Source organism: Falco peregrinus, chromosome 11, assembly GCF_023634155.1.
Source record: "Falco peregrinus isolate bFalPer1 chromosome 11, bFalPer1.pri, whole genome shotgun sequence".
Classification (NCBI taxonomy): Eukaryota; Metazoa; Chordata; class Aves; order Falconiformes; family Falconidae; genus Falco; species Falco peregrinus.
The window spans coordinates 24577588-24592853 of NC_073731.1; the positions used below are offsets into that span (position 1 = coordinate 24577588).

The window sequence follows — 15266 nt, forward strand, 5'->3', positions numbered from 1 at the left end:
ATTTTTGGCACATAAAACCACAGGAATCTAATGGTACCCTGACAGTAAGCCAGATGTGACTGCAACGAGGTGCTGACACAATTGATGCATTTTATTATCTGCTTCCATCAAATGTTCACTGCTTCCTTCTTATGCTGTGCAATTCAGGTTGATCCTGGAACACCACTGCTCAATAAAATAGGAAAAGTCTCAATCAAAAGCAGCCTAAGCCTTCCTTCAGTACATGAAATATGAGAGTCTGAAAATCAAACTACCTTTCTCAAAATCATTTGCAAACATTCTGGAAAAGGCGTTGCTTCATGACATACTACTTGGGAATAAAGAACAAAGTTTATATCAAATGTAGCCAATTAGACTAAAATAAAGGTCACCCTGAAGGAAGTAAGTACAAACAATGATCATAACAAAAAAAAAAAGGTACAGTTTACTTTTTTTGTGACTTTCATCACAGCCTTAAAATTAAAATGTGTGTATACAACATCAACGCACTTCTAATTTTGAAAAAAGGTAAAGTATTTTGTTCTTTGCTGCATACACACTCTTACAAAATATATTCTACACCTCTAAATAGTAAAACAGACTTGTCTTTTAATAACACAGCTCACAATTTGGTGAGTTTCATGTGAAAGGATTTTTTTCAAACTATTTATTTCATTTTTTGTCAGCAGAGTAGCTCTGCTAAGTAATATTCTCAACAAAATTTAGCTACATTTTACTTATGCTGAGAGGTAGAACAATTTGAAAAAAGTAAATCGCATCTGTTCACCGCACAAATCCAGGTACAAGTTAAAAATGCTGTGGTTATTCTCCATGTCACATTCAAACTACTTAAAAGAACTCGACCTGTTTACCTTTCTATACTTGTTCATATCAAAACACATACAACAATCCTGTATTTGAGTTCAACTTGTCTCAATTATTTTTACTTTCTAATAATGAATTAGCTTTACTTTTATTTCTAAATAACTAGTACACTTAGGAAAATTATTTCCTTTAAAATGGTAATTTCTCAAAAATAAGCCTCAATTTTTTAAAGCTTGTACTATGATTTACATAAAATTAGTCTAATTCTTATTTAATTATAAGCATGTGTTTGCCTTTTGTACCTTCCTTTGGGAGGCATCCCAAGTATGGTACCAGGAGACAAAGCAGTGACTATTTTTTTTTAATAAATATATGTATATACACACACAGAGCTCTGTGTTTGAAGAGTGTGTTCTTAATCTTTGCTGTATCATCTGCTTATCCGTATTCTTACTGTATAAGCAATACTTATACCATCTTTTATACATAATATAATCAGAACAGACTTAGGCACTTGCACAGTTGCCCCAAGCAGAAGAAAGATGACAGGCATGCAATGACAATGGAATCATCTTTCATAAGTGAGACGAAAACTTGAACTTCCTAACATTGCGAATGCTAGCAACCTCCCTCTAGCAAGCATCCCATCATCATTTTAATTACAAATACAACACTTAAATTAAAATAATGGCTTTACTGTTCTTACATTGCATTGTGCACAATTTTACTTCACACATCTCAAAGAAAAAACATCCTGTTTTCACAGGTTCTTCCTGTCCATTTACCTGGAGTTTTTTGTCTTGTTTAATTGTACTTTTTTTAAAAAAAAAAAGTTAGGAAATCCTTTCAACCTTAGTATTTTAGCCACTTTCCCTATCAAAATTTCCAATTTTGAGAACAGTGTACTATTTTTTAAAAAAAATATTTTAAATGTGCAATAATTCTTACTGAATGACTAGCCAGTTCATGAAAACACAACCATTTGAAAGTCTGAAAATTACACATAATAATGTTTTGTTGGTGCTTTTTTGTGCTTTTTTGTTTTTGTGTTTGTTTGGTTTTGTTTTTTTTTTAAAAAAAAATTGAACCGTAACAGCAGCGTATCCATGGCAGCCACTGTTCTCAGGCCACAGTCAAATAGGGCAGGGATTACAGCCATGGTAATTGCTACATGGCAGTCATTTCACTGAAAAAATTCAAAACCTCTGGAATTAATAAATTAATATCGAAGTACCTGAAAGCTGTTACAAATTTATTTCCAGTTTTAATATGATTTTGCACTGTATGTTGCCAATTCCTTTGTTTTGCAACAAGATTTCTCCTTCCAGCAAGACTTCCAGGAAAAAGAAAAAAGCCACAGATTCCTTTTAGTCCTATAATAAGAGTATGCAAGCAAAAACTTGGAAGGAACAGCTCTACTATCCCCAAGAAACTTTCACAGCTTGCTTTATGCATGTGGAAACAAAGAAATTATTTTATTATTAGTTATTACTACTAGTCAACTGTCCCATACCTTGATTTCATGTGAGACTTGTGACCTTTGTTTACCCACCAAGCCTGTGCCCAAGGAATGACCAGCCACTGGCAGGTCAGCGGGTGGCCATCTCCAAGTTCCACTGCTGCTCTCTTTCAAGAAGAGCAATTGAAATTTTTCCTCTTGTCACTTAAACAATTGCCACAGCTTGGAGAAATCAAGCACCATCTAGAAGTCCATGCACTGCCAAATTTGGCTGAACCGGGCCAAGGAGCTAAGCACTGAGGACAAGGGAGAATGAGCAAAGGAGAGGCTCTGATCATGGAAGTAATTTCCAGCACCCAAACCCAACCGCACAGGAATTAATCTTTGGGATCATTCAGATGTTGACATTTTAAGAGCTTGAAGATTCCTCCTACTGCTCCTGAATGCTCACTTAAAATCTGGTGGTTGTTGTTGTGTTTGGTGTTAGAAAACACACAGATAAAAGACTACAAAAGAAATGTCATTTAGCATTTTTAATGGGCACTTCAAAAAAATATATATGTTATTTTAAAGTAATTTCATGTATACACTGAAGACTTTTCCTCACAGTTTAGATCCAAGCAGTTTAATTCCCATTAAAAACTATTGGTTTTGTTCTCTTTTTACAAACTCAACTTCTAACAAAGACCCTCATCTTTTGAATAATAAAACTGTATGCACACAAACATACAAAATTAAAGAACTTTTGCACACATTTTCTTTCCCTCTCTTCCAGTGAGTGCTGCTGAAGCATGAGTCTTATCCAAGCTGCTTTTTTAGCTCTCCAGATCCTGCAAAGTCTTACAAAAGTCATGTTCCCTTTTAAAATCTCAACTTTTACTTTAAGGACATACTCTTAGGAACAATTTGCTAGTTGAGTCCAATTGTTCTGGCTGAACCATCTCAAGCAATAGAGGCAATTGCATTTCAGTAAAGTTAGATTAATTAACATTATTCACATACAGAATATTCAGATACAGTATGCACCCGAGAGGCTTACATATGGTGGATTTCTAATCATGTTATGGAATGCAAATTTTCTAATTCAGTGGTTCCCAAACTTTTTGGCACAGTAAACCACTGCAAGAAATTTGGTGGGATGACAGACCATCACTCTGAACATGGAGAGGAATGACAGATATATGCATGAGCAGAAAACACTATGAAGATGAGAATGGTTTTAAAGGCCATTTATTGGGGCCAGAGACAAACATTTCAAGTATGATTTACAAAACAACATCATTTGGTGTAACAAAACATTAAGCACTTTGAAGAGGAAGATGAATTTTTAAATGGATAATGTTTCTTTTGTGAAAATATAAAAAGGTATTCAGACTAACTGGAAGTAGCAGTTTGGGGAGTCTACAAGAGGATTTTCATATTTATCACTCTTCTCTCCATCCAAAAATTAGCTAAGGAATTTTTGAGTTGGAGAATTGTTACCCTTGTAGCATAACATAAAATCTTTTATAAATAAAAAAAAGTGACAAGACCACGGACATATGATAAACTATGCAATGGTTCCTAGTTCCAAGGAAATGTTTAATCATCTGTCTTTAGGTATCAAAAGTAGGGGAACAGATTCCCAGTATCATCAAAGAGTGAAGTTTTCTAAAGGCTGTCTGACAACACGCTCCTGTCTTGAATGTCAGTGAGATGTCTGAAGTTACACTGACCACCCTGAAGGGTTGCTTCTGCTCTAGTAATTAAGACATTAGGAACAATCTTTAAGACTCAGGATTCATTCAGCTCTTTCAGCTTCTTACTGCTTGCAGGTGAGGGACAAGTCTAAAAAGTAATATGACTTAGAAAAACTTCTGCAACAATAACTAGTTAGTCACTTTCCAATACTGCTGTTATTACAGTAACCGATCTGCCTGCTCTGGTCAAAGCACCTGGGTACTCTGCATCTCAATTCTACCTCTCCAGTAAGGAAAAGGCTTAAGAGTTTATAGATAAAATGCCTACAGAAAAACCAGAGATACTAGTGCTGTCAAGCAACTGACCAAAATTACATGTTTTAATATAACTGTTTCTTGTTGACAGTTCTGCATTCAGAACCAGGTACATGAAATAAACATAATCAAGTTTACCAGGCCCTGCAGGTAACATCCCTAGTGTATGGTGGAAAAATGACTTACACCTTACTGTGTTGTCAAAACAGAACTTTGGAAACAATTACCATTGTAGTATGACTGCTGTCTGGAATGGATGGATGAGGTGTACTGCCCAAAGGGTCATCATTCCCCCATTTTTTTAATGGTAAGCTCAGGTGTTTCTGAACTGTAAATTGGTTTTTGCATTTCGTAAATGATGTATATCCTTGGCAACCTGCAGACTTTTTATGCCCATGACACATAAGAACATACTGTCTAAATGGTGACTCTAAACACTGACAACCTTTCTGATGAATAGAGATAACAATCAAAGCACCAATGTCTAGAAATTGGAAAAACACTTAATTTTTGTCCGAGAACTGTCACCAGTTGAAATACCTTGAAAAAACCCCCATATTCATTATTTGTATATTGTGTTATTCTTAATCTTGAAACAATTAGAAAGCAGCATTTCAAGAAACTGTTTTCATGGTTATTCCTCTGCTACATGACACTATTTTATGCTGAACTCCTTAATCTGAGCAACTCAATATATTAGCACATGTAAAAAGTTTAAGAGTAACTTGTTAAAACACGATACTATTGATGCATTTTAACTCTGGAATTAAAGAAAAAAATCCAAAGATTCCCAATACAAGCAACAGTAATAAAACCAAACAAATATTATCCAATGCTTCTGTAAAAAGGAAGAGAAAGAATAACCTGTCACTCATGTTCTCATCTGAGCCTTTTTGCTCCTCATACTCCATTTTGTCCTTAGTTGCCTGGTTCACTTCTTCATTTTCTATAACTACTCCTTCATCCAAGATTTCCGGTCCTTGTCGAGCTGCAGCTACTTTTCTTTTTTTCACTTTGCTCTTGGAAAACTCTTGGTGTTGGTATGATTTATTGTTATTGTCCATTTCTTGATCTCTGCTGTTATCCTGCTGTTGAGTTACTGTCAGTGCATTAGAGACTTCTGACGGCAGATCTATTGCCATCCGTTTTACCTTTCTTCTCCTGCGCAAAGTTCTGTTTCCCAAACTGTCAACAGCCAAGTCTGGTTCATGCCACAGAGGTCTCTTGCCCCTGATATTATTTAGGTTTGAGGAAGGCCTACGTTTAGCAACCAACAACTGGTCATCAGAGTCACTATGGTCTTTCTTATTAGCATGATTCTCCCTGTAGTCTTTGTTTGATTCCTCTAAACTGGAATCAGAACCTTCACTTAAGCAGTGACCAGTCTCCCAGGGATGATGGGTCGTAAATGAACGTCTTTTGCGTCCCCTCCTTTTCCTTGCCTGTCGCTTTAGAAGACACGACACACTTCGAGAATGATCTCCAGTATCAGCAAAACCTCCTCTGGCTTGCTCTGAACTTTCTTCTAGTGCTGAGACCAGATCATGAACCAGTTCCTCCATAGTCCTACTGAAATGCCTGCATATTTCAAGGAAAAACACACACACAAGAAACCAACAAATGAATCTGAGGTGTTAAGCATAAACTCTATAAACATTTTACCTGGAAAAATCATTTTAGTCACTTTAGGCAAGGTAGTCTTAATGTCCATCCTATAAACACTATTCTGCTGAAAGACAAAGCCTTGCCAACCAGTCCTGTGCAACTCGCAACACATCAGCATACATTCCATTTAAATGGTATCTTCTCAAATCTCTGTCTTGGAAAGAAGGGTGGGTGGGTGTGCGTATGCATCCATCCCTCCCATTTGTTTTTGATCTCACTATTTTTATTCGGTTATAATTCACCTCATCATGTTTTTATGATTTTCAGGGATTCCACAGGGTGAAAGCATCAACAGAGACCATTCACTCTAACTGCAGGCAGGGAACACATTTAAAATTTATGAATGGGAAATGAAATGCATAATATACCTCCTTGATAGTATATTAGAGAGCTCTGTTTAAAAGTTGTCATTATGATAAAATATTTTTAAGGATAATTATCTCCTGATGCTGCCTAAATGCCAAAATGAAGTTAAGACAGCAATTCTTTGATAATATATGACTTTTTTTTCTAATAGTGACTAATTCTGTCTTTCCAAATGGCTGATATGTTTGATTTTTTAAAAAAATATTGATTCTGTGGAGTGATATTAAGTTGAGAGAATACCCTGCTATAGGTAATTCTAGAGTATTAAATGCAAAGTTTCCTACCACGTGTAGGCACTCACATCCATAGAATCACACGCTTGTGTAGAGAAAAGTATCCCTAAACACACACAGTGTCTGATTAAGGCCTTACCCTTTTATGTTTTGCTCCTTCCTCCTCCAATTTCACTAGCATTTATCATGTCTTTAACTCCATATTCTTCAGTAAGTTCACCCATGCATTACATGAACGTAATTACGAAAAGAAGAGACATTAAATGATTGCTGCTGAACTCTAATCCTTCCCTGAAGGCTATGAACCTTCTCTGTAACCACAGCAATAGATTCTCACATCAAAGCATCAGAAGATCCCATTTGGTGAGGTAAAGCAGAGAATAACATTCATGCTGTTTACTACATTACACCAACTGATAAACATGAAGACACTCAGTAAATTGTGTAGAGGACGTTTAAAAGCAAGACTCTTCACTTTGTTTTACAATATAAATTGACAAAATAATTATCAAACAGTTCTCTGCCCATACCAGTAGAGTTGAAGATGTAGAGAAAATCTGGACACGTAGCACAGAGGTTCCCTCTCTCACCACAGACTTCAGCGTTAAAGGTTAATGGTGATGGCTGAATGGACAGTCATGACCACACAGTATACAAATTTTAAATATTAATGGGGGAAGAGCACGTTTAAGAAGAAATCCAAGCTGGTTATGAAATATGCCACCTAAAAAAATTTATATTTTCTCCTTTTAAGCCATTTTCAGAAATACTGATTTTTAACATTTCAATTGCAAGATCACCAAAAGCACAGGTTGTGGTAGAAACACAAGATCGTTTTGAATTCCTTGTGTCACTTGCATTCATTCCTCATACCTCTTTTCTGTCCTGCTGTAATCTCTAGTCCTATTACTCCCTCTTAACCTAAGATTTTCTTTGGTTCTTAGTACAGCAGAATCATCATATTACCTTGTAAGGGGGCAGACAGCTCTGGAAGAATGCTACACTTTCTCCTTAATCCATTTGGTTCACAAGAATCAAAGCCTCCATAATCACACAAAAATACTTCTCAGAAGCAATAGACCTACGCAGTAGGAAAAGCATTTCAAATGAGGCAACTGTTTTCAAAACATTCAGAGAGAAAGAAAAGTGGAAGCCAATTAACACAAATTACTTTGAGACACGTGGCATCAATATTATTTTAAACTAATTCTTTCTTTGAGGTTTTGAAGTTTCAGTTACTGCTGAGTTTCAGGGGCATGTGGGGGTTTTGTTCAGTTTTTCCTTGTTTTTTTTTTTTGGTGGGTTTTTTTTTTGTTGTTGTTGTTTTGTTTGTCTAAGAATTTCAACCACCAGTAGAGACAAATCCAGGTATATTTGTACAGGGCTTCTATGCATGATGCTTAAATAGATATATTAACCCATGTTTTTCAGTAGCTATAACTGCACAATCGGTAGGGTACTAGCCCCTTTAGCCCATGAAGACAGCTATCCTTGCAGGTGTGCATAGGAGAAATGAGATGCCCTTGAGATCTGCACTAATATAACTGGAGTCATAGGATGCAAACAAACTCCAGCGCATTTATTTGGGTTAATTTGAGACATCAACTCCCCCAGCTGCCAGTCCAGCCCTTCTGCCACAGGCTTTGATACTTACATCGAACTGACCGAAGTGGAGGTGAACTAGTAGGCTTAAACCTGCATTTAGCTCAAAATGAACAGACTGCTGCTAACTTGTCAGAATATGAAGATACATAATCTCTTGCAGACTATTCTGCTAGTGTCCCTGCAGCACAAAGCAAAAGGAGACTGGAAGACAGGGACACTAATACCACAGTTTATGATTAATTTGTTCAATTCAGTGGCCCTAATCCATATGAATAACTATATCGCTAAAATCAATGTAGCTCCTAGAGTGGACGTACCAATTTGCTCCATGTAATGGCATAAGTATGGTGGCAAAGTTGCCTTAGTTCTATGAAATACTTCAAGATCAAACACAATATATCCAGCTTGCACTTATATATCTGATCTACACTTGTCTTGAATCCCCCACAAAACGCTCTCAATACAGATGGTGCCAGATCAAAAGATGAAACTGAAGAAGAGTGAACACCCTTAACTGTTTTTGAAGTAAAGGGATAATACGATTCTTAAAAAGCCCTGAGCTGTAAAGGCACTTAATTTCCATCAGACTATGACTTTGAATCTTTTGCACTCCTGCAATTAATCTTTTCTATTGAATTATCAAGTCTCTTCATTGCAACTCCTGAACTTAGATCTGTACAGGGCAGCGACCTTGTTTACCCTGAAAATTACAGCCAACTGCATTACCTTTGAAACAAATCAGACAAATTAATATTATAATTACTTCAACATGTTTCCTTAGAATGATTATGAGAATTATTTGATCAGTTTGGGACAGTGGAAGATCCTTTGTAATAGACTGAGAATACAACACACATACTACTTCAGCTTTTTATTCACATTGCACTTTCAACATGCCAGTGTTCCACATTAAAACTCCTTTTCCTGGAGGTCCAAGAAATCTCTTCTGATTAATTTTATTGGAGCTCTGATTTCTCTTGCTATAATTAAAGAAAAAAACCCGAAGATCATGCCAACAGCAACCAGATAGAATGGTTAATCTGAAACCTGTCTCCAAAATTCAGGAGTATATTTCTATTACAGCATTATCAAATCAGTGTTGCAACTTTCTCCATTTTTCACAGCCAGCTGTCAAGCTTGTATTCCAAATCCATTAAGTAATTTTAATCATCATCACAGATGTTACTGTAACAAAAATATTTGCATTTGAAATAGGTTGAAAAATAACTACAAGTAGTATTAAAGACATTACCAGTGACTATCAACTGCATTCAGTAAGATGAGAAATTTCAAAGGTTGTAATAAGGAATGTAGAACAACATACCGAGGCACATAAAAAAACAGGCTGAGCCATAGTTTAGCATGACTCACATAAGGCTATAAAACTGCTGTTACAGCAACAGCCCACAGCTAGCAATAAACTGTAAAGTCTTCGCTAGGAGAAGATTCTGCTTTACTATAAAAAAAAAATAAAAATCTAGTTTGCCTGCACTGACCTTTACATTTATCTGAAGCTATTTTAATGTAGTTCACCAAAGGCTGACCCATTTCCTCTCTAATCCTTACGAGAATATACCATAAAAGTACTGTTGCAGGAAACAGTATAACTGCTTTCACCTACTCCAAAACAGTTCACACAGCTTCTGCTCAGTATTTATATTCATATTGAAACTCCTAATGGAAATAATGGGCACTTGCTTTTTTCAGTGAAAAATCAAGTAGCATTTTTGTTTGCTTCCCACCTAAAGCACGTAACAATACAGAGCTCTGACTGCTCACAAAATATTTAACACATGCTGACAGGAAAGCTCATTTACTTGCACAACTCATAATGACAGGCAGTATCTTTTACTAAACCAACAGCTGCATTTACATTCTAGTTCTACACCTCTTCCTGTTAGATATGGGGTTTCTTGCAGCTAAAGTTATGTTGCATCTGTGTCTCATCAATTCTGATTTTTGCTGCCTTCACAACCCAACTTGATCACAAGCTAATAGCACAAGAAAAATCAAGTAGTTCCTTGAACAGTGGGATTATAAAACCTGGCTTTCTATAATCTTTTCCCATACGGATTCTCTGATGTCTTGTAAAACAGCTGTATTCACAGTGTACCTTTATCTTCAGACAGGTACTAATTTAAATCCCAGTTCTCCACCTCTGAAGTTATTTTCACAAAGCCTTAGAAACGTTAGTTTTCAGACCTCAGCTTTATTGTTGAATGTGACTGAAATTTGGATTGAACAGGTGCAAGTATTTGGGAGAGAGCAGCAGATGATAAATCTCACCACCTTGCCTGAAGAATTTACAGATTCAAAAAAAGAGAAGTATCCGAGTTCATGGGATGCACAAAGGAGAAAGCAAAATGGAGCAACACAACTTAGTTAAAGGTATTAAAAAGCTAGCAAAAGATTATGATAGATTAGGAAATAACCAATAAACCTACGTTACATAGAAGCTTATAGCATACAGAAACAGAAGTCGCACCCAGATTATTTAAATTTGCTTGTCATCAAACAGCCATCACCAAGAGGAGGACACAAAGTATCCAATTCCAAGTCCACATCTACTGATGTCCTTAGGCATTGTCCATTGGACAGCCACCTACACAAAGCTACAAAATGACCAAAATGCACTCTACCCCACACCAATCATTGCGGGGGGGGCATAACAGCTACCTACCGAGAATCCCCATACTCTTCCACTTCTGAGGACCCTGCCCAGTGCTTCCTGTAAAGACTAAGAGCCAACACACTGGCAACACATTCAAAGCAAATCTGACACACAGCCCAAAGAAACTTAACACAAACGTGATGTTTATACTACAGTTTTAAAATGTGACAGTGTCAGAACAGAAACTTACAGAAATCATATGTCAGAAAACATAATTATTTTGAGTTCCATATAAGATAGTGTGAACAGCTATAAAAATTGAGGGTTCTTGAAACGTCAGGATATTATGTTGGAGCAGGTCTTTATCCGAAAAAGGGAAAAACAAACCCAGAATTCCCAGGCTATTTCTCATCTTCAAGGTACACCAACTCTCCTATTTCGCAGTCAGTTACATGTGTATGTAAGTCAGTTTCACAAAGCAATAAAAGTATAGAAGTTTTTTAAAAAATGCAAGTCATTGTTCTATAATTAAAGACACAATGCTGGAAATGCCTATGAACTCTTTTTTTATATCAAACGTAGGGTACCCATACATTTAATTGCATACAATTACTAGCAACATTTTATTCCTCCAATCATATACTACACAACTATTCTTAGTATCAACTCTGTATTCAAGAAACTTCCTTAGACAGGTTTTGGAATTTCCTTACACTTGTCCTATACAACAAAAAGTTATTAGTATTTGAGGAATGATGGAATTTTATTAATTATGTTGCTGACCCCCCTAAAAATTAGGGCCAGGCAAACTTGCAATAAGTACATCTGACTTTCCTACAGTTGCTGCATATCTAAGAAGGCTCAACAATAAACACTATCAAGTCTACTCATATTTTAGAGTGAAAAAGGTTCAGTACAGAGCAATGGTATACAGTCAGAAAGATGCTGACAAGAACTGCATTTAATAAAGCTCTAACACAAATGAATTGGTCAGCCAGAAATGAGATTTGGAGCAATTTATCATGAGGGGCAGCAATTCTTACAATCCCATTGCTGCCATTTACTGATATGCTTGCCCTTTTCAGAAGTATGACTTAATTAATTAATTGTCAAGGTGGAGAATCACATGAACTGTCAAATGATGGTAATATACTACAGCACCGAAGTCATTACCAAAAGAATCAGAGTGCCCAGTAAGTACCCAAAATGCAAACTATTCCTAAACTGTCACATGTATTCACAACATAAATGAGAAACATTCAGCTTCAGAGGAGCTTTACCACCCAAAGTGAACACTCTTACCCTGTGGCTGTTCTCAATCCACTCCCTTCTTTAGGGTCTTAATGTTTTTAGAAAGCACATGTTCTTAATTTTCTATATCAAGCATTAGACACTGAAAAAAGTACTTTTCTGCATCTCACTCAAACAGGTTTCCTTTGACAGTCAGCTTCTGAAATAACTTATGTAAAAGAAAAGGGAGTGACTGAGTAGTAGTCAAAATTTTTAACAAGTCTTCCTTCAGAACTGCTAAACTAACAATCCTATAGATCAGATCTCACTAATTCTATCTGTACTGAATTCCTCCGGGCAGTGTATTTGCACAAGCAAAATCATTAATGCCTCACAACAATTACAGAAGAATATGCCAAATTCCCACACCCTGTATTGCTGAACACTATTTTTGAAGCCTCTGGAACTAAATTTACATGCATACAAGACAGTATAATTTAAGGGAAATGACAGGTCAAATGTATAATGAAAACTTTCTCAGAGTACAGATACAAGTTTGGAATGTCTTAGGCAATGTTTCTACCATATACAGCATCAGTAGACAAAAATACTTCTGCCACTAAAGTATACCTTATACTCTGAAATGTTCTGAATTATACCAACAGAAGTTAGATTTACACCAGGCAAATCTGCATATCTAGCAATACCAGCAAACAACTTCTAGCAAATAAATCACTCTTTGGAAGTTTTCTCATTTAGAAAAACGTAAAGAAGCCATGAAAATACCGACTAGAAATAAGTGGTGGTATCAGCAGAAGTGGAGAATGAATGGAGTTTCCTGTGTAAGAAAACAAAAGTGCTAAGCCTTTCTCTTCCTCCTCTTCCCCAACTCCAGAAAAGAAACAAATCAAAACATAGAAGAGAATCTATTCCAGATCTGGGAACTCTACAAGTAGGTATCTGCATACATAACATAGTTCCTAAAAAAAGCCTCAGGGCCTCAAATTATCAACATTCAAGAAAAAAAACCCAACAAACAAAACCTCACCATGCTCCTCCTCACTTCCATTAATAAAAATGAATGAACTAGAAGTTACACACATCAGTTGATACCTATGATATCACAAAATAGCTAACATTTAATGAAAGAAACAAAAGGCTTCCCTGCTAGTTGTTTGGGCCATCTTGCTTTCACCAAGTTTCTCTGGTCCCAGTCTTCATATCTCTATGGCCTATTAACAAAACTCACTTTTCCCTTTTTCTATTCTGTCAGTTTCCCCTCTTCACAGTTCTACAATAAAAACAATAGGGACCTTTGGGGTTGCTATGCTTGTATATGGAGTTACAAAAAGCAGTAAATCTGTGAACTCTGCCAGAGCAGAACTACCCAGACTGTCCTTGCCCACTGGCTACAGCTGCACTTGTTGATTCTTGGTTTGCAACAGAACAGCTCCAGAGCAGCAACCACATGTAAATGGATGTTTCTGCAACATACACTGCAAAGGGTTTTAGCCTTGCAGGATCTACCACAATTAGAAAAACCCAAATCCACACAAAAAACTAAATAAGCCTGTGACAAAAGTTTTCATCTATTATTTGCCTGCCGTCCTTTTTTAGCAACGAGAGGAAGTTTGCCCCTCCAGCCCACTGCTCACTCACCAAGGCAGCGACCCACTGAGACGTGCCAGTGGCACCCTGCCAGGCCTCCAGCTCCGTCCCCGAGGTGGCCTTGGGCGCAGAGGAAAGCACCAACGCCTCTTCCCCCACGCACCGGGCAGCAGCGGGGGCGCAGGCCGGGAGAGGCCTGGCAGCCCGCCGGGCACCGCCGGGCAGCGGGGAGGGCCGGCCGCAGCGGGGGCTGCACTTCCCCCACGTCTCCAAATCCCTCACAGGGCGCGGAGATGGGGTTCCTGACCCCCACCCCCAAACACCGGCCCCGCGACAGTGCAGGGGCGGCGGAGACGCCCCCCTCCCGGCCCCGCGGAGCGGCCCCGGCGCCCCCCGGTCCACCGGGCCTGGGCTTACCAGCTCTTTCTCGCCGCCTGAGCTCGGGTCGGGGTAGGTTCAGCGACCCGGAACATGAACCCGGCGCCTCCCCCGGCCGCTCCCCAGGGAGGCTGGCGCCACTTCGCAGAGACTGAGCCGAGGAGAGGCGGGGCGGGGGCCGGCGGTAGCGCCGGGGACCAGCGGGCGAGGGCCGGGAGGGGAGGACGCGGGCGGCCAACGCTGCTCCTCAGTCCCCCATGATGAGAGCCCGGAAGCAGCTGCGGCACCGGGAGGAAGTAGGACGCCACCACCTGGACTCTTCCCCTCCATCTCCCGACCGCTGCCCAGGGGCGCCGCGTCCCCTCCGGCACTCCCCGCCTGGGCTCCGCTTCCGTCCCGGTCCAGCTCCGCCGGGCTCCCGCTGCCGCCGGTGCTCTGCTGTTCCCTGCCGGCAGGACTGCGGTGGAGGGGGCCACCCCCGCGGCCGCGCGGAGTGGTACGGTCCCGTTGCCATGGTGGCGGCGTCGGGCGGGCGGGTAGGAGGGAGGAAGCATGGCCGCCCTGGCCCGGCTTCAGGCGAGGCTATCGGGGCTGCGGGAGGAGTATTTCCGTAGGAACAGGTAACTGGGTCATGCCGGTGGTGGGGCGGGACGCACCCCCTCATGCAGGGCTGGGGCTGGAGCTGGCGGGGCGGGCAGCCCCCCGGCTTCCCCGTCAACGAGATAGGGGCGCTCCTGCGGGAAACGCTTTAGCTTTGAAACCCCTGCTGAGAGCACCCTCCTCCTCGCCCCCAGGGCCTGCCAGAGTGCTCTGGGGAGGCCTGATGCATAGTTCCTTTAAGGGGGCCCTATATGCCCTGCAAACAGCGGCCTGCTCATCCCCTGCCCCTGCCAGCCTGCTACCCTGCACCGGCCGGGCGGTTTGCGCTGCTGGGTTTTCTGACTGCTAAAGATGATGGTGGTCAACTTTTCCCGGATCAAATTTTAAGAAATAAAATGTTTTAAGACCTGTGTTAAGATTGTATAGATCTGTCCTGTAAACCCTTTTTATTCAACTGTGTTGTTGCTGCTGCTGTACATCTAATGCTAATACTCAAACAGGAAAAAAAAAAGAAGCATATTTAGCATCGTTGCAGTGTTTGTGTTTTTTTCTTTCTTCACTACTCTAATGAGTCATTTGGTTTAGAATCTAATTACGGCATCATTAGCATCAATAACAAGGCTCCCGAACACAGCTAAAAGTTACATGGAGTTCAGGTCCTGCCTGCATATGAAGCGCTCTGCGTCCCTGTTCTTTCCCTGGGATTTGGCTGG

The 15266-nt window shown here is 39.5% G+C and overlaps 2 protein-coding genes across 5 annotated transcripts in view; one reads left to right on the forward strand and one right to left on the reverse strand.

Moving 5' to 3' along the window:
- GPATCH2 (G-patch domain containing 2) overlaps positions 1-14522 on the reverse strand; it is a 126366-nt gene extending 111844 nt beyond the window's left edge. The window contains 2 exon segments of the mRNA XM_005241858.4: positions 5122-5835; positions 13993-14522. Of these exon segments, the coding sequence (XP_005241915.2) occupies positions 5122-5835; positions 13993-14507 (1229 nt within the window). The 5' untranslated portion in view covers positions 14508-14522.
- Positions 14463-15266, forward strand: part of SPATA17 (spermatogenesis associated 17) — an 89650-nt gene continuing 88846 nt past the window's right edge. For all 4 annotated transcript variants that reach the window (XM_055816167.1, XM_055816169.1, XM_055816170.1 and 1 more), the window contains exon 1: positions 14463-14573. In XM_055816167.1, coding sequence (XP_055672142.1) covers positions 14506-14573 — 68 coding nt within the window. In that variant the 5' untranslated portion in view covers positions 14463-14505. The remainder of the gene's footprint in view (positions 14574-15266) is intronic.